This window comes from Pinus tabuliformis, chromosome 1_2, assembly GCF_031772625.1.
Source record: "Pinus tabuliformis cultivar Carrire ecotype Pingquan chromosome 1_2, CPIR1, whole genome shotgun sequence".
Lineage (NCBI taxonomy): Eukaryota > Viridiplantae > Streptophyta > Pinopsida > Pinales > Pinaceae > Pinus > Pinus tabuliformis.
In genome coordinates, this window is record NC_142298.1 from 119,959,236 (window position 1) to 119,979,829 (window position 20,594).

The following is a 20,594-nucleotide window of genomic DNA, read 5'->3' on the forward strand; positions in this document are numbered from 1 at the left end:
TAAGAATTTATTTTTCTTTCTTATTTGAATTTATTATTTTTAACACATATAAACTTACTATTTTTACTATATTTTAATATATAATTTATTGTTCTTTACAACTGTAACTTTTTTAATATGCAATTTACTATTTACTATACTTTTTAATATAGAAATTTCTATTATATATATATATATATATATATATATATATATATATAGATAGATATATATTAGAAAAAATCTTTACCAAATTAAATAGTAAATGTATTTTTCTTAATATAAAAATTTATGTTTTAAATAAAATAGAAATTTCTATTTTCAAACATTAAATTTTATATTAACAATTTTTTATCTAATTAAATAATATAGAAATTTCTATTTTTAAATATTAAATTTTATACTAATAATTTTTTTATTAAATTCCATCATAATTGTAATATTAGTAACATACTATTTTACTTAATTTCCATTATGATTATAATATTTTTAATATATCATTTACCATTTATCATAATTGTAATATTCTTTACATACCATTTTACTAAATTCCATTATAACTGTAATATTCCTAACATACTATTTACCATTTATTATAATTTTTTTAATACAAAATTTTTTATTTACCAAATTTCATCCATCATCATCGTAATAAGTTTAACCAAACATTAACGTTTATTATAAAAAAAATTTAATATAAAAAAATTTATTAAAAAAAAAAACAAAACAAAACCGTACCGAATTCGAATTTCCGAATTTACGACCGAATCGGATCGTACTGCCGTATTTCCGAATTTTTCTGGCCAGTACGGCCGAACTTGGTAGCTATGGTTTTTAGACCATATGAATTTCACATTCATAGCCTAAATAGAATGTTGTGTCATTTAGATTTTACTTCATTAAGGAGGCCATGTCATTAAAAGAATCTACATGGTGTCCACATGGCCACACCTAGCCCACATGGTGCCATGTCTCTACCATGTCGATGTCCACTTGGCACAAGTGTCATATTAGTATTGGCAAATACTTTAATTTTCAGCTTTCTTGGTATCATGGTTACTTTAACTTTCAGTTTCTTTAGTATATTGCTTGTGAGACTTGAATGTAGATAGAAAAAATAATTACCATTATTTCCAAACGTCTAAAATAAATCTAATTAACAAATAAACTAAACTTTTTTGTTTATAAACTTGGTAAGACTACCAATTGAGCTACCCATAAAGACATGAAATAGATTAAACCTAGTCAATCATATACCATTATAATTTTTCAAAAACTATTTTATTAATTAAAAAATCAAAATTAAAAACTTATTATTTCACCATATTTTAATTTATAAAAAAATTTACACTTATACCAGATCACAATATATCAAATTTAATATAAATGTTATGAGTAATTGCACTTACCTATCTTGTTTTCTCCCCATTCATTTAAATATCTCTATATCTTAATTTTAAATTTTAAATAATTTATCAATTACTTGTATTCTTACCTGTCTTGTTTTCTCCCATGCATTTAAATATGTGTATATCTTAATTTTAAATTTAAAATAATTTATCAATTTCTTGTATCTTGAATTTATGATATCTCATTTCATCTTAACTAAAGTGCGTCAAATTAGAGTTGAGAACCCGGACAAATCTATTCCTTGAGGCTATTTTGACGGTGACTCCGAGCAAGCTTAGCAGAGTAGAGGGGGTTGTCCTATTTATTACTAAGAGTTCTAGTTTCTACTTCCCACGTCGAGATGGGTTTTGGGAGGGGTACCAACTACTCAGTTGAACTTTGGTTATTTTTCTTTGTAATGGATGTGACTGGATTTAACTATATGGCAACTTTTTGCTAGATTCAAGTATATGGCAACTCTTTGCTTACTATCAAGTTTCCACGTCGAGATGGGTTTTGGGAGGGGTACCAACTACTCAGTTGAACTTTGGTTATTTTTTATAACGGATGTGACTGGATTTAAGTATATGACAACCTTTTTCTAGATTCAAGCATATGGCAACTCTTCTCTTACTATCAATTGGGTCAATAACAGTCATCAATGTCAAAACGTTTTTGCCCATGCATGTGCTTCAATATATTCCGAGAATAAAGAGATCTTTTACTTGTTTTTTTGTTCTTTGCTTACTATCAATTGTGTCAATTGTTATGTGCTTTCTATCAATTGCGTCAATAACAATCATCAACGTCAAAACTTTTTTCCCATATGTGCTTCAATATATTCCGAGAATAAAGAGATCTTTTACTTGTTTTTTTTGTTCTTTTCTTACTATCAATTGTGTCAATGTTATTTGCTTTCTATCAATTAGGTCAATAACAATCATCAATGTCAAAACTTTTTTCCCATATGTGCTTCAATATATTCTGAGGATAAAGAGTCTTTTTTTTTTTTCCTCACATCTCTATAGGGAAAGGAACATCTCTATAGGGAAAGGAACCAGACAAAGAATTACCTTTCTAAATAGAGTTTGCTCATGGTCCCTTACTCATCAAAGAAGGTCCTACAAATTTTTCCACAGGCCTTTCATGGACGACAGAGAACAGGTTCCCACAAGTAAATGATAATCAAAACCACTGGATATGCTCTACTTTTCACTTTTGCACAAATTTTGTCCGTCGGAATCTTTATGTTTTGCTATTATTCCTTAACTGTTGCATGGTTTTTTTGTTAGTTTTAGAGATTTAGAGTCTCGTTAATTTTAAAATCATGAATTTGTCATATTCAAGTATTTTAGATTTTAAGTGTGAAGCCAAATTCATGTACGATTCAGATAAAATGTGAACAGAATTGAAAAGAAAGAGATGTAACTCACAGGTGTGGCCTGCACCTGAGGACTACACTCACAAAACTTGAGAGATCACTCTCGTCCAATCTATTCACTAATCAATCAAAGATTACATCATTAAATACAATACTAGGAAATAGGAAGTTGCACTCAAACCCCATAACTATAGGAACTAATCCTAAACTAGGGAGAAAGTTACAACAATGTAACTATTTTCTCCATTAATATCAAAATAATATTAATTATTCTCAACTCCCCCCCTTAATGGAGAAAGGGTTCTCCTGGACTCCTAGCATCTTTCTAAACAAGTCAAATTTCACTCGTGCAAGAGGCTTTGTAAAAACATCTGCCATAATGTCACAAGTTTTACAATATTCAACAGCAATTTCTTTTGACTGTATTTTCTCTCTAACAAAATAAAACTGAGTGTCTATATGTTTCGTGTTTTTGTGAAACACTGGATTGTATGCTAATTTGATGGTGCTCTGGTTGTTGCTTTTGATAGAAGTGCGTTGCTTATGCTCTTTTCCTGCATCTTTGAGAAGTCTCCTCAACCAGATCGCTTCACATGTTGCTGCACACAATGCTTGATACTCAGCTTCACATGACGACAAAGCTACAATACTATGTTTCTTGTTGCTCCATGTTATGACCCCGGAACCTATGTTGAATGCATAACCTGTGATGGACCTCCGATCATCCAGGTTACCTGCCCAGTCTGAGTCTGAAAAACCTGCTAGAGTAACATCAGACACATCAGTGTATAAAATACCAAAATGAACGGTACCACAAAGATACCTCAACACGCTTTTTGCTGCTTCCCAGTGACTTTCACGCGGTTTCAACATGAATTGGCTCAACACACTAACTGAGTATGCCAAGTCAAGTCTGGTTGTTGTAAGATATATCAGGGTGCCAACCAGTTGTCTGTACATTGTGGCATCTACCTCCTTAGTGCCATCGTCACTCCTCAATTTCAGATTTTGCTGCAAAGGTGTCGCTGCTGATCTACACTGATCCATCCCAAACTTTTCCAACAAATTTCTAGCATACTTCCCTTGGGTAAGAAAAGTTTGCCCAGTATCTCTGAATATTTATAATCCCAGACAATAGTTAAGGCTTCCGAGATTTTTCATCTCAAAAACTTGTGCCATGAGCCTTTTGATTCCTCTGATTAAGTCATCTGCATTTCCTGTTAGAATCATATCATCCACATATAGAGAAATCAAAATAATCTGCCCCTGATCATTGTACTTGGTATACAAATTTGGGTCATTTAAGCTTCTATGGAAACCATGCTCTATAAAGAAAGAATCAACCTTTTCATACCAAGACCTGGGAGCTTGCTTTAAACCATATAAAGCCTTTTTCAACCTACAAACAAGTTGTTCCTGCCCCTGCTTTACAAATCCTTCTGGCTGTACTAAGTAAATTTCTTCTTTTAAATCACTATTTAAAAATGCAGATTTAACATCTAGTTGGTGTAATTCCCAATTACATTTAGTAGCTAAAGCAATAAGTAATCTGATTGTATTTAGCTTTGCTACAGGTGCAAAAGTATCATCAAAATCAATACCTTCCTGCTGTGAGTATCCTTTTGCAAGCAACCTAGCTTTTAACTTATCTATACTTCCATCTGCATTAATTTTCGGTTTAAACAAGCATTTACTTCCTATAGGTGTTTTGTTTTTAGGCAGCTCTACTAATTCCCAAGTATTATTTCTAAGAATTGATTCCATCTCCTCATTCATTACAGCTCTCCATTCCTCAAATTGACTAGCTTCTTTATAATTAGAGGGCTCTATAATGTTCAAAAACTTTGACATCAACGCATAGTTTCTCAACTTCAATGGTAATTGAGTCTTCCTACCTGACCTCCTTGGTAGGGGACTTACCTCAAATTTGTTTTCCTCTGCAATAACTGGGCCTGCTTTTTCACCTTCTTGTTGTTCTTCTTCATTCTCTTTTTCTGCTCCTGTTCCTACTCCCTTTCATCCTCGCTGCTTTCCTCCAACAGCAATGGAATGTGCCAATCATCTCCAACATCAACTTTCCTTTCTTGTACCTGTTCATAAAAGACTACATCTCTACTTGCAAATGTCTTACGAGACTCAGGATTGAATAGTTTGTATGCTTTAAACTTTGTACCATAACCAACAAGGATACATTTTACTGCCTTAGAGTCTAGTTTCTTTCTATCAACTTTTGAAGCCAAGAAACCTAGTAGGACTTCTATTTTTCAAATATACAACAGTATTTATCGCTTCTGCCCAAAAAATATTAGATAGACCTTTACCTTGCAGCATGCTCCTTGCGCATTCCACCAAGGTTCTGTTTTTACGCTCTGCAACTCCGTTTTGCTATGGTGTGTGCGGTACTGTATATTGCTGAACAATCCCGTGAGATTTGCAGTGTTTCATGAATTCCTTTAATTTGTATTCTCCTCCTTGATCAGATGGGAGAATTTTAATACTTTTTCCAAACTGTTTTTCCACCAGGGTTTTGAAACCTATAAAACATTGGAAAGTCTGACTTTTCTTGTTTAAAAAATAAACCCATGAATACCTAGTGCAGTCATCAGTAAACAACAAAAAATAGTATGCTCCCCCTAGCGACCTTGTCTGCATGGGACCACATACATCAGTGTGCACTAGCTCTAAGATTCTTGTTTTCCTCCTCCTATCATGCAGAGGGAACTGTTCTCTGTGCATCTTTCCTAAGGCACAACCATCACAGTTTAACTGAATGTTACGAAAGATGGGGAGACCTTCGACCATACCTTTCTTCTGTAACAACATGAGATCCTGCATATTCAGATGACCAAACCTCACATGCCAGAGTTGTTCAGCTGTCGACTCTCCTGTAACCATGGCTTGCTTTGATATACTTTTTGCATCCAGTCTGTATAGGCTTCCAACTCGCATGCCTGTTGCAACAAATTCATTCCTGCAGTCCTTTATCACACAGTGAGTCCTGAACAATTCGACATGCATATCTTGATCAGCCATCATGGATACAAATATCATGTTTTTCTTTATTCCAGGTACATATAAAACATTTGAAAGGTGACTAATCTTTCCATTTGGTAACTTAACTGAAATCACCCCATGACCTTTAATCTGATATCCATTATCATCCCCTAGATATATTTTTGATCCATTTATAATTTCTTCAAGATTATCAAAAAATTCCTTATTACCTGTCATGTGAGAGGATGCTCCGGAATCGACATACCAGATGTCATCTTCATTCGATACTGAAAGGGCACAGTTGACTGTGAACAGTCGAAATTCATGACTGAAGTCTTCTTCTTCAACAAAATATCCTCTGTGTTTTGGATTTACCTGTCTCCTCCTTGCCTCATCAGCCTGCTTCTTATAATAACAATCTCTCTGTATATGACCCTTCTTTCCACAATAAAAGCATTTCTTTTCAGAATGATTTGCAAGCATACCTTTATGACAGTGATTTTTATGTGTTTTTCCTCCTTTCTGGATTGATTGCTGTTGTGACTGCTTCCCTTTGGATAGTCATCGTTTTGCCATCAGCGCAAGATCGTCACTTTGGGGGTTCAGATTCAGATTCTGTCGTCGCTCTTCCTCTTGCTGCAAAGGTGTCGCTGCTGATCTACATTGATCCATCCCAAACTTTTCCAACATATTTCTAGCATACTTCCCTTGGGTAAGAAAAGTTTGCCTAGTATCTCTGAATACTTCTAATCCCAGACAATAGTTAAGGCTTCCGAGATTTTTCATCTTAAAAACTTGTGCCATGAGCCTTTTGATTCCTCTGATTAAGTCATTTGCATTTCCTGTTAGAATCATATCATCCACATATAGAGAAATCAAAATAATCTGCCCCTGATCATTGTACTTGGTATACAAATTTGGGTCATTTAAGCTTCTATGGAAACCATGCTCTATAAAGAAAGAATCAACCTTTTCATACCAAGACCTGGGAGCTTGCTTTAAACCATATAAAGCCTTTTTCAACCTACAAACAAGTTGTTCCTGCCCCTGCATTACAAATCCTTCTGGTTGTACTAAGTAAATTTCTTCTTTTAAATCACCATTTAAAAATGCAGATTTAACATCTAGTTGGTGTAATTCCCAATTATGTTTAGTAGCTAAAGCAATAAGTAATTTGATTGTATTTAGCTTTGCTACAGGTGCAAAAGTATCATCAAAATCAATACCTTCCTGCTGTGAGTATCCTTTTGCAACCAACCTAGCTTTTAACTTATCTATACTTCCATCTGCATTAATTTTGGGTTTAAACAGCCATTTACTTCCTATAGGCATTTTTTGTTTAGGCAGCTCTACTAATTCCCAAGTATTATTTCTAAGAATTGATTCCATCTCCTCATTCATTGTAGCTCTCCATTCCTCAAATTGACTAGCTTCTTTATAATTAGAGGGCTCTATAATGTTCAAAAACATTGACATCAACGCATAGTTTCTCAACTTCAATGGTAATTGAGTCTTCCTAGCTGACCTCCTTGGTAGGGGACTTACCTCAAATTTGTTTTCCTCTGCAATAATTGGCCTGCTTTTTCACCTTCTTGCTGTTCTTCTTCATTCTCTTCTTTCTGCTCCTGTTCCTGCTCCCTTTCATCCTCGCTGCTTTCCTCCAACAGCAATGGAATGTGCCAATCATCTCCAACATCAGCTTCCCTTTCTTATACCTTTTCATGAAAGACTACATCTCTACTTGCAAATGTCTTACGAGACTCAGGATTGAACAGTTTGTATGCTTTAAACTCTGTACCATAACCAACAAGGATACATTTTACTGCCTTAGGGTCTAGTTTCTTTCTATCAGCTTTGGGTACATGTGAAAATGCCTTTGACTCAAAGACTCTTAAATGGTTTACTGCTGGTTTAAATCCATATAAGGCTTCAAAAGGGGTTTTGAAGCCAAGAAACCTAGTAGGACTTCTATTTTTCAAATATACAGCAGTATTTATCGCTTATGCCCAAAAAATATTAGATAGACCTGAAAAGAATACAAGTAATTGATAAATTATTTTAAATTTAACAGATTTGAAAAGAAAGAGATGTAGCTCTCACGTGTGGCCTGCACCTGGGGACTACACTCACAAAAATTGAGAGATCACTCTCGTCCAATCTATTCACTAATCAATCAAAGATTACATCATTAAATGCAATACTAGGAAATAGGAAGTTGCACCCAAACCCCATAACTATAGTAACTAATCCTAAACTAGGGAGAAAGTTACAACAATGTAACTATTTTCTCCATTAATATCAAAATAATATTAATTATTCTCAACTGATTCTAGATCTTTCTACTCAACCAGTGGTTTCTAGAATCACATGCAGGATTCTAGATTATTTTACACCACCATTAGTTTCTAGATCCTTCTAGATCTTAACACCCCATTAGTCTCTAGATCATTCCAGATCTCCATCTAAATCACATACAGGATTCTAGATCCTTCTTCTGCCTCCATAAATTTGTAATTTCTCTGGCCAAGGAAAGCAAAAGTGATTTCTGTTCTCCAGTGTTTGTTTTATCTATTCCGTTGTTTCTAATTGAGTAATCTTGTTGTTTCTCCATTTAGTATAAACCCGCTGTGTTATGTATGCTCTGATCTAACCTTTGATGCTTAATGATGCGAGATGTTTGTGGTTTTTTTTAGTGGGCTTTTAAATGTCAAGAATACACCGTTGAAGTGTTTATAAACCGAATGTAACTTTGATCCTAAGGAATGAAATTAAGGCCTTTGATTTCCCTTTAACTACTCAGAAACAAACATCAACGCAAATAGGGACCTTTCCTCTCTCCATACGTAAGCTATATCGTCGACGTGAGACGACCACAGCGTGTATAGGTTGCTGTGAAGCTGTCAACCTTGGGAGACAACGCTTTTGACGAGAGATAGATGCCCAACCTGCAATGTCTGATCGCGTCCCTGGAGTGGCGGATGTATGGGTACCATGCGCAACAGTAAGCTCTCTCATCGCTTTCCTTGCATTCTCCTTATTTCATGTACTCCTAAGAAAAAGGCGCTACTCCAATATCTTACTTGCTTTGGGAGGTCAAAGTCATACAAATTAAATTGAGTCCATAAGCTTGTTTTACAATTCAGGATAGTGATGTGTAAATTTGTCTGTGAATATTGTTTTAAAATAAAAATAAAAACTTATTTACAATTTAGGATAGTGATGTGTAAATTTGTCTGTGAATATTATTTTAAAATAAAAATATAAATTAAGTTTTTATGTTTAATTTTTTTAACTAATTCTATATACATTTTATTTAATATTCAATAATATACTTTAAATAATTAAAAATGACGTTGTATTTTGCACCCTACCATTTTTTTGGGTAGAAATCTGATCTTTAAAATAGATCTAACTAATTATTTTGTCATATTTATTAACCAATTATTGAAACATTTCATTCCATCAAATCTAAGAAATTGTAAAGATAGTTATCATTATTATTTTAAAATTTTTATTGATTTTTTATTTACGTATTTTGGCGTATTCATACAATTTATTCACGGATATGCATATATATCAACTCACGGGTGGACCTAGTCTTGGGAATTTTTTTAAAATTAATATGTTTTTGAAATAATAAAATAATTCATAACCCTAAACACTTATGAAGCTAGATAGCCCACCGATTCTGATCAAATACAAATTCACATGAAACATAACTCCAATATTCAAAGGAACAAATAACAGTATTACTGCAATGACTCGCACGGCAGATTTATCGCCCACCAATTCATGCACGAATTCGAATTCACTTGATACATTCTAACTCACTAAATTTAACACAACAGCTATTATCTAAACATTATTTTAGCCATTCTAACTCACTAAATTTAACACTACAACTATTATCTAAATAAATATTATTTTAGCCATCTGTAAGCCTCCTCCTTTCTAATTGCCAGCGGGTGGCGATGTCAATTTCGCTCTCATCTCCGACACAAGTTCAAATAACTTGGCCGGATCGGGCAAAACTTCTTTCACTCCCTCCGCTTTACAAAACTTGTGGGCCCATGTACTTAATAGCGGCATTTTTTGTTTGTCTATTAAAACACTATCGGTAATCCTCTCCATCGTTTGGACCGTTACCAATAGCCCTCCCAATGCAATGTCAACCAACCCTATCTCATCTCCTCCAAAATACGCTTTCCCGGACAACGCTTCCTCCAACAGAAGGAGGTTTGCCACCGATTCCTCCACCGCTTTCTGTTGCTCCTCACCGTCGCCCATGAAAACTCCCCGAATACTTGGAGAGAACTGCAGCCACCAATAACTAATGTTAGAGGCAGAAATGCGAAAAACTAATTGCAACTCACAAAATCCCAAATAGCAGATAGCAAACAAATGGGTGAATTACCTTATCGTCTATGAAGGCAGCCCAGAAGCGAGCAATGGCTCGGTCATATGGATCTTTGGGCATAAAATTGGGTGCCTTATTTCCCCATTTCTCCTCAATGTATTGCACAATAATCATGGATTCACAAACAGGTTTCCCGTTGTGGATGAGCACCGGAATCTTCTTGTGAACAGGGTTTGATTGCAGCAGCAGCTCGCTCTTATTTGGCACAGTCTCTTCGATTAACTCATAATGGATCCCTTTGAGAGCGAGTGCCACGCGAACCCGCGCCGCGAAGGGACTGTAAGGCCCACCTAAGAGCTTTACTTGCCCATCTTCTCCACAACCCTCCATTGTTATGAAATCTGTTTTTTCAAACGTAATGCGCTTCTCTGGGATATGTGTACCTGCCTCTCGTATCTCTAGTGCACTTATTTATATATAAATATACACAAAACTTGTGCCGCACCAATTTCACGTACCTAGTGATGTAGTCAGGCCAGACCAATTTGAATTTAACTCTCGTGACGTACGTAGTGACGTACTCAGGCCATGCCAATTTGACTTTAAGTCTTCTGACGCACGTGGTGACGTAGTCATGCCAGACCCATTTGATAGCTCCATCTTTCCGACGTAGCGAGGCCAGACGAATTTGACTTTAACTCTTCTGACGTACGTAGTGAGGTAATCAGGGCATACCAATTTGACTTTAACTCTTCTGATATATGCAGTGACGAAGTGCCAGAACCATTTGATAGCTCATCTTTTTGACAGCAATGTCTATTTTCATCTCTAGAGATTTATTAATGCTCTTTCTAGTAAATCGGTACATGAGAATTCTGTCCATTTTCATCTCTATAGATCTTTTAATGCTCTTTCTAGTAAATCTGTACATGAGAACTCTGACATCTACCGGTGAATCCATATACTTAATTTTTTATTATAAAGATATTCATGATATGATCATCCATCCATCTGGCTGTTTGTATTGATGGTCATGAAATGATGGGTAAGATAGGGCCATCCATTCCTCTGATATTGATAGCCATGAAAAGGCTTCATACCAAACACAAGACCCGCCCCGCCCAAATTCGAAATTTGAAATGGGCTCATACGAAACACAAGACCCGCACTGCTCAAATTCGAAATTTGAAATGGCCTCATACGGAACACAAGACCCGCCCCGCCCAAATTCGAAATTTGAACTTGTACCGATGTATTAATGGGGTCCGAAATATTGGTTGCCCTCTACTAGTGTTTTTCAGAAACTGAAACCTGTGTTTTTCAGAAACTGAAACCTGTGTTTGTAGCCATAAATCAATCATGGGTGAATGCTTAATTATAGCTGGACCTCTCTCTGTTCTGCCAGCTGAATCTGGTTCCGAGAGTGACGATGATAGATCGATGTCGCGGCAATCGCCACCGAGAATGGATCAGCGAGGAAGAATGGACTATCACTATTCAACAGAATTGCGATGTTGATTGCCTGCGATCGCCGTCCGCTGTGTCGATATTTAAAGTTCCCAACTTCCTGAAAGACTCAAAAAAAAAGAGAAGCATATGTTCCTAAAATAGTTTCGTTGGGTCTGTATCATCACAGGAAAGCAGAGCTCCCTTCCATGGATAATCACAAAGGAAGAGCCCTGCGTAGAATGACGACGCGGTTTAATATCAAAAGGAACCTCGCCAACGTTCCGAATAATATGAATTTCTCCCGAAGCAAAGAATGTGATCCTGCAGGTGGAGGACGAAATCAGGGAGGGCTACGAAGAAAAAATCGATTGCGACGGAGAGAACCTCGCTATGATGCTCAGTTTCGACTGGTTGCTTCATTTTAGAGGTATTGAGGACTCTGGGCGGCGACAAATTCCCAGTAGCGGACGCGAGTAATTACTATGAACCTATTTTTGAGAGAAATAAGATTGATTACACTGGGTTCGATATACTGAACGACATTTTGATGCTCGAGAATCAAATCCCCGTAACCGTTCTCCGAAAGCTGCTACAACTGGAGCTCGACTCGGTCCCTATTGTTGAGGTCCAGAGAAAGCTTTTCAAAGTGTTGGTAAAAGCTACAAGGTCCAAGTTTTATCCTTTCAATTACGATATGAGTAATTGGTCATGGCCGCAGCCAGATAAACATGTTCAGCATCTTCTGGGCTTGTTGCACGGGCTGATTGTCTATGCAGATGATCAAATCGACCCCAACGGCCCAGACGAAGGAGCAGAAAATGACGTCAAACGCATCCCTCGTGCAGTGGAATTAAGAAATGCTGGGATCAAATTTGAGCGATCGGATGGAGGCATCAAGAAGATTAGGTACTCTTCCATAACCTAGTAGCGTTTGAGGTGTGCAAGGCATCTAAAATCAATTATGTGACGTGTTACCTGAGTTTGATGGACGAGCTGATCGACTCTGATGAAGACGTGGCTGTGATGAGAAGAAGTAACATCGTTACAAATTACCTTGGGAGCGACGCAGAGGTTGCCGATCTCTTCAATGGTCTATGTAAGGGAGTCACCGTTAGCCGGGTAGATGTACTCAGGCAACTGAAACGACAAGTGAATGTTCAGTACAGAAGTAAATTCAAGGTTTGGTTTGCCGAGCTCATGAAGGAGCATTTCTCATCGCCGTGGAGAAGTTTAGCTCTGGCGGCGGCAATTATTGTAGTGTTGCTTACCGCTGTGCAAACCCTCTTCTCAATATTCTCAGTATATAAACCATGATCTCAGGTGGCCTTTCAAATGATTTTTCTTTTTCAAATCACTGCATTACAATAGTATGTGATCCGGCGCTTTCTATTTATTTTTTCAGACGAAAAAAACAGACTTTCATTCCTTAACATAGAAAGTCACATATTTTCATGGATTATATCAGATCGTCCTTAACATAGAAAGTTACATATTTTCATGGATTATATCAGATCGTACTAAGAAGATAACATTGAAATCTACGGATCAACACTTCAAAGAAGAAGATCGTCCACAGAACAGTTTTTCAACCTGAGAAGAGCCAGAAAGCAAGAAAAACAGGGGATCCGTGCAGATCCGGCGCTTTTCTGCTTATTAAGTGATTTGCATGTTGATGGCTATAACAAGTACAAAATGTAGAGGATGAGTTAAAGTGTACGATAAGTTCTTTTGAATATTTTATTCAAACTGTTTTTGCTGCCTTTGGGTTTGGCAATGAAATCATGAATGGGCTTTAGTTGTAGTGATTAGCAGGTTGATTGTCAATTGTATGAATATTGTGGACATGTACAAAAACAATCAGAAATTTTGTTGCACATAGCAGATTTCCAGTACCTCTTACCCTTTCTCTTGATCCATGGATTTAATTGTTGAGTTGCTTTTTAAAATTAAAATCCTTTCGCTCGATCCCATGGATTATGGATTTAATTGTTGAGTTGTTTTTTAAAATTAAAAAACACTTCTAAAAAACTGCATTATTTATATCCATGAAAGAGACACTACGAGACTAATGAACAATTGTTTATATCACTTCATTTTCAGCGAACTCATGTTATGAGACTAATGAATAATTGTTTATATCACTTCATATTCAGCAAACTCATGTTTTAGTAGTACGAATAGAATTATGATTTATATGCTTTTTACGTCACAAATATCATTTATACAAGTTCAATCAAGTTAAGATGGCCTGTTGTCCTCGTACTTGTTACACACTTCAGTTGTATTTTTAAATCTTTTCCAAACCAGATCATGAGTGGCAGTATCAATAACATTCGAAATCTTTGAGTTCATATTTACATATGAGTCATATTGGCAGTCAGGGCTTGTCTTTTTGCTTTTAGATACTACTGTCTACTTCGATTGTAAACTATGTCGTGTACAAATAGATTTTCAACTAATCATGTACATATTCAGAAATTTAAGTGTCAAATTTTATGCAACAGATAATATTATGAGTTTATATTTACATGAGTCATAAATGGAGATATTATCATTTTTGTTGTATTATTTTTATTGGTGTTTTTTTCTCTAAATAATGGAAAAATTTATCTTAATTTAGTTGTCAAACCAGTAATAGAGACAATCATCACTAGTTGCTATCTTCAAATGTTAGTTGACTCATCACTATTATTCAAGGAAAACCGCACCACTTGTAAGTACCCACTTGTGGCCCTTAAAGGGTTAGGCTTTCCTCTGGGTCTTGGGCATTTAATTTATTTCCTTACCTCCGAAAAAGTCTAGCTCTTAGCCAAGAAAAAAAATTCACGGCAATACTCCAAGCCCATATTTTTATTGTTCCTTTTTTTTAAATAGTGTAAAAATCTATTATAACTGAATTGTCAAACTGAGAATGAGGACAACCATCACTATTTGCTATCCATGAATGCAAGCTGACTCATCATTGTTCGGAGTAGCTCTTAGTCAAGAAAAAATAATTTCAGCACAATACTCCAAGCCCATATTTCTATTGTTCTTATTTTTTCTTTTTAAATAGTGGAAAAACCTATTATAGCTGAATTGTCAAACCAAGAATGAGGACAACCATTACTATTTGCTATCCACGAATGCAAGCTAGCTCATCATTGTTATTCAAGGAAAACCACACCACGTGGATTACCCACTTACTCGTGGTCCATAAAGGATAGGCTTTCACTCCTCTCAGATACCCTTGATTCTTGGACCATTAACTTAAGTCTTAACTAAATAAAAATAACTCTTAATTATATAAATAATTTATTTTAATTTTATATTTCTAATTATTGGTAACTGTAATTAAAAATTTTAATATATTTATATATCATATTTACAACAAATTAAAAATTAAAAGATATGAAAGTTATCTCATTAAATCACCCGGATGCGGGTGTTACTGCTGCGCATTAATGAGGATTTATTCCTCGCAGGCAGCTGTCCCTGCACCTGGCTCGCAGACGAGGATCACACATTTCCATGGCATGCGATATCAATTGGACAGAGTACATAATTATGGTCGCACATTTCGTATTCAATGCATGCTTGGTTCGAGAGACTATGCTCGTTGTTTTATCCATGGCCTCGTGTCTGGTTTATGCCATTGCCCTCAACTCTTTCCACCTCAGCCTGATTTTCTTCCCGCACCACTGTTTCGTCCAGGCAGATAGGAAGCTCTCTTGGATTCTAAGTCTTGCCTGGTTCATCGGCGCTCAGTCCTTCCCCCTTCAGCTCTGTCATTTTCCCTTACCTGGTTTCTCTGATAATTCGAAGATGCCTCGCCGTCGTGGAGTCTCTGGCTGTGGAGGTAACACTGGTAATCGAGGCAGGGCCTCTCATTCTGCTCCTCATAACATTGTCCCTATTTCTTCTGCCTCCCCGTCCTCTCCGCCTCTGGCCATGCTAGACCTCTCCCGCACAACGCCTTTCAAACAACCCGCTTCACCTTCCATAGCACGCTCAAAAGGCCAGTGTTGTCAGCCAGCATCACTGTAATTCTTGCTGAGGAGGAGGATAAGCCCAGCAACTCGGCCCACACCACCACCTCTCAGTCTCACGATGACAATGTCCTTCAGGGGGAGACGGCTGGGGTCGTGTTCAATGACAACAACATGCAGGAAGACGACATTGTTCCTGAGGCTCCTCAACCTCCGGAAAAATCCAGTGAGTGCGAGGTGCTTTCTTGTGAGCCGGTTCATCATCCAGGTAGCATCTTGAATTTGGTAATTCCTCCAGATGGCGGTATCGAGGGGAATGAAGATAATGAACTAGTCACATCGATTGCCTCTTCCAGCCAGGTTGACAAGGATGCGCCCGACTCTGCGCAACATGTCTAATGGTTCTGGTTCAATGCCTACTGGTGGCACTCTTGCCTCTGCTCTGTTTTATTTTATGTTATGCGTCTATGTTTTGGGTCCCTGGACACTGTTCTTGTTTTTGTATCAATGCGAGCTAATATAATCTAATGAGCAGCAACAAATCATGGCTCAGCAAGCCTTGTTTTTTCTTTAATTTTGTTTATGGCGGGTATGACAGAATGCTTATCAGCAAAGCCATTGTCGGCGATAGTACTATTATGCTAGACATAGAACTGGATTATTTTTTTGTATGTCAGGGTCTTACAAATCATGTTTCAAAGTCTCTCAATCCTCAAAAGGGTGAATAGAAGGATCTGTATGTCTCAGAATCTCTGGTTGAGGGCTGGCTTCTGCCCCCTCTGAGGTTTCAACCTCTTTGTACATATTTTTCTCTTTTTTAATAGAAATAGTCTTTACGCAAAAAAAATTAAAAATATATATATATATATATATATATTTCTCATTAAATAAAAAATATAATATAATATAATAATTTGAAGGTTACAAAAATACCAAATACATTGAATGGAATAAGATCGGAAAAATTACCTAAAATAGATTTGAGAAGACTTATTTCTTATTTTTTATAAGCTTGGATATTCTATAACAACTTTGAGTTCATTAACGTCAAGTTAATGAAACTTCTATTTAACAATAGAAATACATGTAAGCATTTATGTAACTAAATTTAAAAAATAATAAATTTCAATTACAGTGAGTGTTATTATTTCTTCACAGCCTCATGGGCTCATTATCTCTTCTCCTTACTTTGAGCTAGGGAAAGAAATTAAAACTTCTTTTGATCATTTTTAAAATTCAAAATGTATGTAAGTTGCTATAGGTGTATATTGCATTTTAACTTAGGTGTTATATCCATATTTCAAACCATATGAAATAGATAAGCTTTAACACTTTTACCATGTAAAAATTTAAAAATTAATATATGAAAATAATGAAATTAAAATTCAAATATGTATTTATGTTTTTATAAAAGGAAAAATATATATATATATATATATATATATATATATATATATATATATATATTTTATATTTTTAGAATAGAAATAAAAAAGTGTAAGTTTTTGGTTACATGGTAGTTTATTTGATTTTTTTATGAGACATTTTTATTTTAACATCTAAATTATGTTTCAGTTATACTTAAAGAAAAAAGACTAATTAGTCATTGGAAAAGAAAGATTAAAGAGATTAAAGGAAAAAATTAACAATATAACACTATTGTGGAATTTAGAACAGGTACAAATGCCAACATCCAAAATTAAAGCTTCCTTTGAGAGTAGATCTATAAGAACAATATGCTCCTTGTAATCATGAAGGATCTTAAGATCTTCAAACCATTGTTGTAATAACTGGATCTTCCTTTTCCATGATTCCAAGCGAAGGATTCGGAGATCCACCTTTCCATTGAACCAACTCACTATTATTTTAGAATCACCAATTAGTTTGAAAACCTTCACCTACTTCCACAAATCTAACCTTAAAGCACACCACAGAGCAATCAACTCAGCAACAAAGTTCGTTCCATTTCCAATGCCCAACTAACATTATAGAACCACATTCTTAGGGAATAGAATGGAAACATCAACCCCACAATTCTCCCTTTGATAACAACCATCAAAGAAACCCCATACATTTCCTTCAAATAACACTAGCTCCCTTATAATTCTTATCTTCTTTGATTTCAAGGGCTTGACATATTCCAAAAATGAAACTCTAGAATTATGTGCAATTATTGTTGAGCATACAACATCATTCTAAAAAAAAACTATTTATCCCTAATCAAATGCCCCACATCATAAATGTGGGGATAAATTTAAAAGAGGACAAACTAAATCTCTGAACCTAAAGCCACAAACTTTCTTTAACAGAATTTCCAAACCACCAACCTTTTGTTTTAAGGACTAACAAAACCTCTTTCCAAATAGTCTTAACGAAAGGGAAAAAACAAATAAATGGTCAATAGATTCACTGTTCTGACAACATAAAATACAAAATCCGTGACCTTCCCATCTTTTTAAAATCCCAACTAAGAATATTCATTTCAAGGAGAAGCGATAAACAAGACGACATTTCTGGAGTCCTTGACATTTCCAAACTAAATCAAACCACCATTGTGAATTACAAGACATATTTTGCTTAATCAAAGCATGGTATCCATGCTTTGCTGAAATAACCCCACATTTCTTGTTTTTAGACCAAGAAAGACTATCTTCTTCATCCCTATTTAAAAAAATACCTGCTTTCCCCAAATTCATAAAAAAAAATATTCCATTCACCTATAAAAACAGGGAAGATCTTTAAATCTTGAGTAGACACCCATAAATGATTATCAACATCTGAGGGATCATATCTAGCCACAACTACAATATAATAAACATCGTGAGAATTTAGAAATTCCACTAGATCTGCAGACATCCTATGCCTACCATCACACCCAATCCATGGATATTGTCCAATTAATATGTTCCTGCCATTTCCAATTTCCACTTGTTCCATTTTTCCATAACATGTATCCCTCAGGCCACATCTCTCCAAATCATTGACCCAACCCCTCATAGATTTTGACTATCATCTTAACCATACCTCCATTGTCTTATCCTTTGGGTAATTTAACCTTATGACCGAGCTCCTGTAACAACCCCTGGTTGATTTCCTATGCAAATAAATAAAACTAATAACCAAGGTCATGCGACACATATTGCAAACAGAATCTTTGGTAAAACATAGTGATGGGGATCATTGGTGATTAATTAATGACTATGGGAATTGGCAAAGACAAAGTGGAATTAATTGGAATTTATTTATGAAAATAATGGAAAATAGGAGAAAAGGGAGATGAAAGGTCATAGAATTGCATGTGAGGAAAATTCAAGGAAAAATAAAGGAAAATGAAGAAAATAGAGGCCTCAATGATAAAAAGGATTCCGAGGATTAGTTCACGGGTTTTGTGAGTTCAGTCTTTGACACTCTCATTATTTTTTCTCTCTCTCTCATAATCTTGCACACTTAGAGAAATCTTGGAGCATGCTTGGAGCACTCTAGTTTTCATGGATTTGGAGAAAGAAGGCAAAGGAAAAGTAAGAAAGGGCAAGGGGATAGAAGGATCAACAACTACAATGGGATTGCCTTGCAAGTATCGAGTTTCATGTATGATTTCCTTGTTAGTTTTGGCATGCATGGTATATGCATTTGGTTATTTAGTTATAATATGTCATTGACATGGAGGATTACCTGGATTGATAGTGTTTTTTCCTAGCCTTTCCATTTCTTGGATAACCATGGTATTGTGGGTTTTTCCACATGTTTCTGATTGGTGCCCAGGTTCCTTATAGCTGTGGGTTGAGTTACTAGTTCCTCGAGCCGTTGGTTGGAACAAACGATCTGGAGCCTTGGAACAACTTGGGTTGAGTTACTAGTCCTGGAGCCTTGGTTGGACAAACGCTCTGGAGCCCTGGAAGGTTATGGGTTGAGTTATTAGTTCCTGGAGCCATAGTTGGGACAAACGCTCTGGAGCCCTGGAAAACTTGGGTAGAGACTGATCTGGTTGGTGTTAGTGATGTCTGACTATTGTAGCTGCTACAACCATCCTCCAAAATTTTTCCTGTGCTTTGATTTTGGAGCCTTATTTCTGTCCACAGAAGCTTATCTTCTATTGTCGTCAAGTATTCATGGTATGTTCAAGACTTATCTTTTTATATGGTAATTGTGACTCTTTGTTTCGACCTTGATCTGAACTTTTACAGCTACAAGCAACCTTCTGACTACACCTTGCAACATTGCTGAGATTGCCTCCAGAAATTGCACAATCTTGGGAGGCAGGCCAACCTTGCCTCCAGAAATTGCGCAATCCCTCTTGGCAGGCCAACCTTAAGCTTGAGAACTGCACAGTTCTAGATGACAGCCCAGCCTTGATGATGGAAACTACACAAACCATCAGCAGAGGATTAGATATCTAATATTCCCCTCTTAATCTGAAGGGATGTATCAAAGTCCAAGAATGAGAGGTCTTCCTAATTACACTATATTTCCACTATTCCTTGCATGAAAAAGAAATGATGTGCGGATAATGGGCCGCTTACTCTTTCTCCTACTACATTATGTGTGACTAAAGGGAGGTGGAAAACACAAGTGTGTAAGAAGACTTTCATATTCTATCCCAGGTTTGCCTACAAGACGCAAGGGGAGTAGAGATTACTTCCATATATGCACATCTCTTCCGTATATGCGCAACCTTCGTATATTTACATCTCTTCTGTATTTGCACATCTATTATAAATGTGAAACTTCCAAATATGAACATATATGAAAGAAGTAAACATATACTAAATAAGTGCATATATGGAAGATACACACATATACAAAAGTTATGCATATACTAAAGATGTGCACATCTTCTGCATCACATATCTTTTGTATCTGTGCAACTTCCATATATGCGCATCTCTTTCGTATATGCACAACTTTCATATATGTGAAAATACAAAATGTTATGCATATATAGAAGATATGTGCATATACAGAAGTTGCTTATATATAGAAGATGTGTATATACAGAGGTTGCACCTATATAGAAGCTCCATTTTTGTGCACATATGGAAATTGTGCATGTACGGAAGATATACACATATCTTCTATA

The 20,594-nt window shown here is 35.9% G+C and overlaps 1 protein-coding gene and 1 pseudogene across 1 annotated transcript; one reads left to right on the forward strand and one right to left on the reverse strand.

Annotated features, from left to right (window-relative positions):
- Nucleotides 1-9,427: 9,427 nt before the first annotated feature.
- LOC149204803 (glutathione S-transferase U17-like) lies at nucleotides 9,428-10,539 on the reverse strand. Its single transcript, XM_089393375.1, has 2 exons — nucleotides 10,158-10,539; nucleotides 9,428-10,057 (listed from the first exon to the last, which is right to left on the reverse strand). Exons 1-2 carry the CDS (start codon nucleotides 10,488-10,490, stop codon nucleotides 9,695-9,697), a joined length of 696 nt encoding a protein of 231 aa, XP_089249501.1. The 5' UTR covers nucleotides 10,491-10,539; the 3' UTR covers nucleotides 9,428-9,694.
- Nucleotides 10,540-11,529: 990 nt separating this feature from the next.
- LOC149204804 (UPF0481 protein At3g47200-like) lies at nucleotides 11,530-12,933 on the forward strand (annotated as a pseudogene).
- The last annotated feature ends 7,661 nt before the right edge of the window (nucleotides 12,934-20,594 follow it).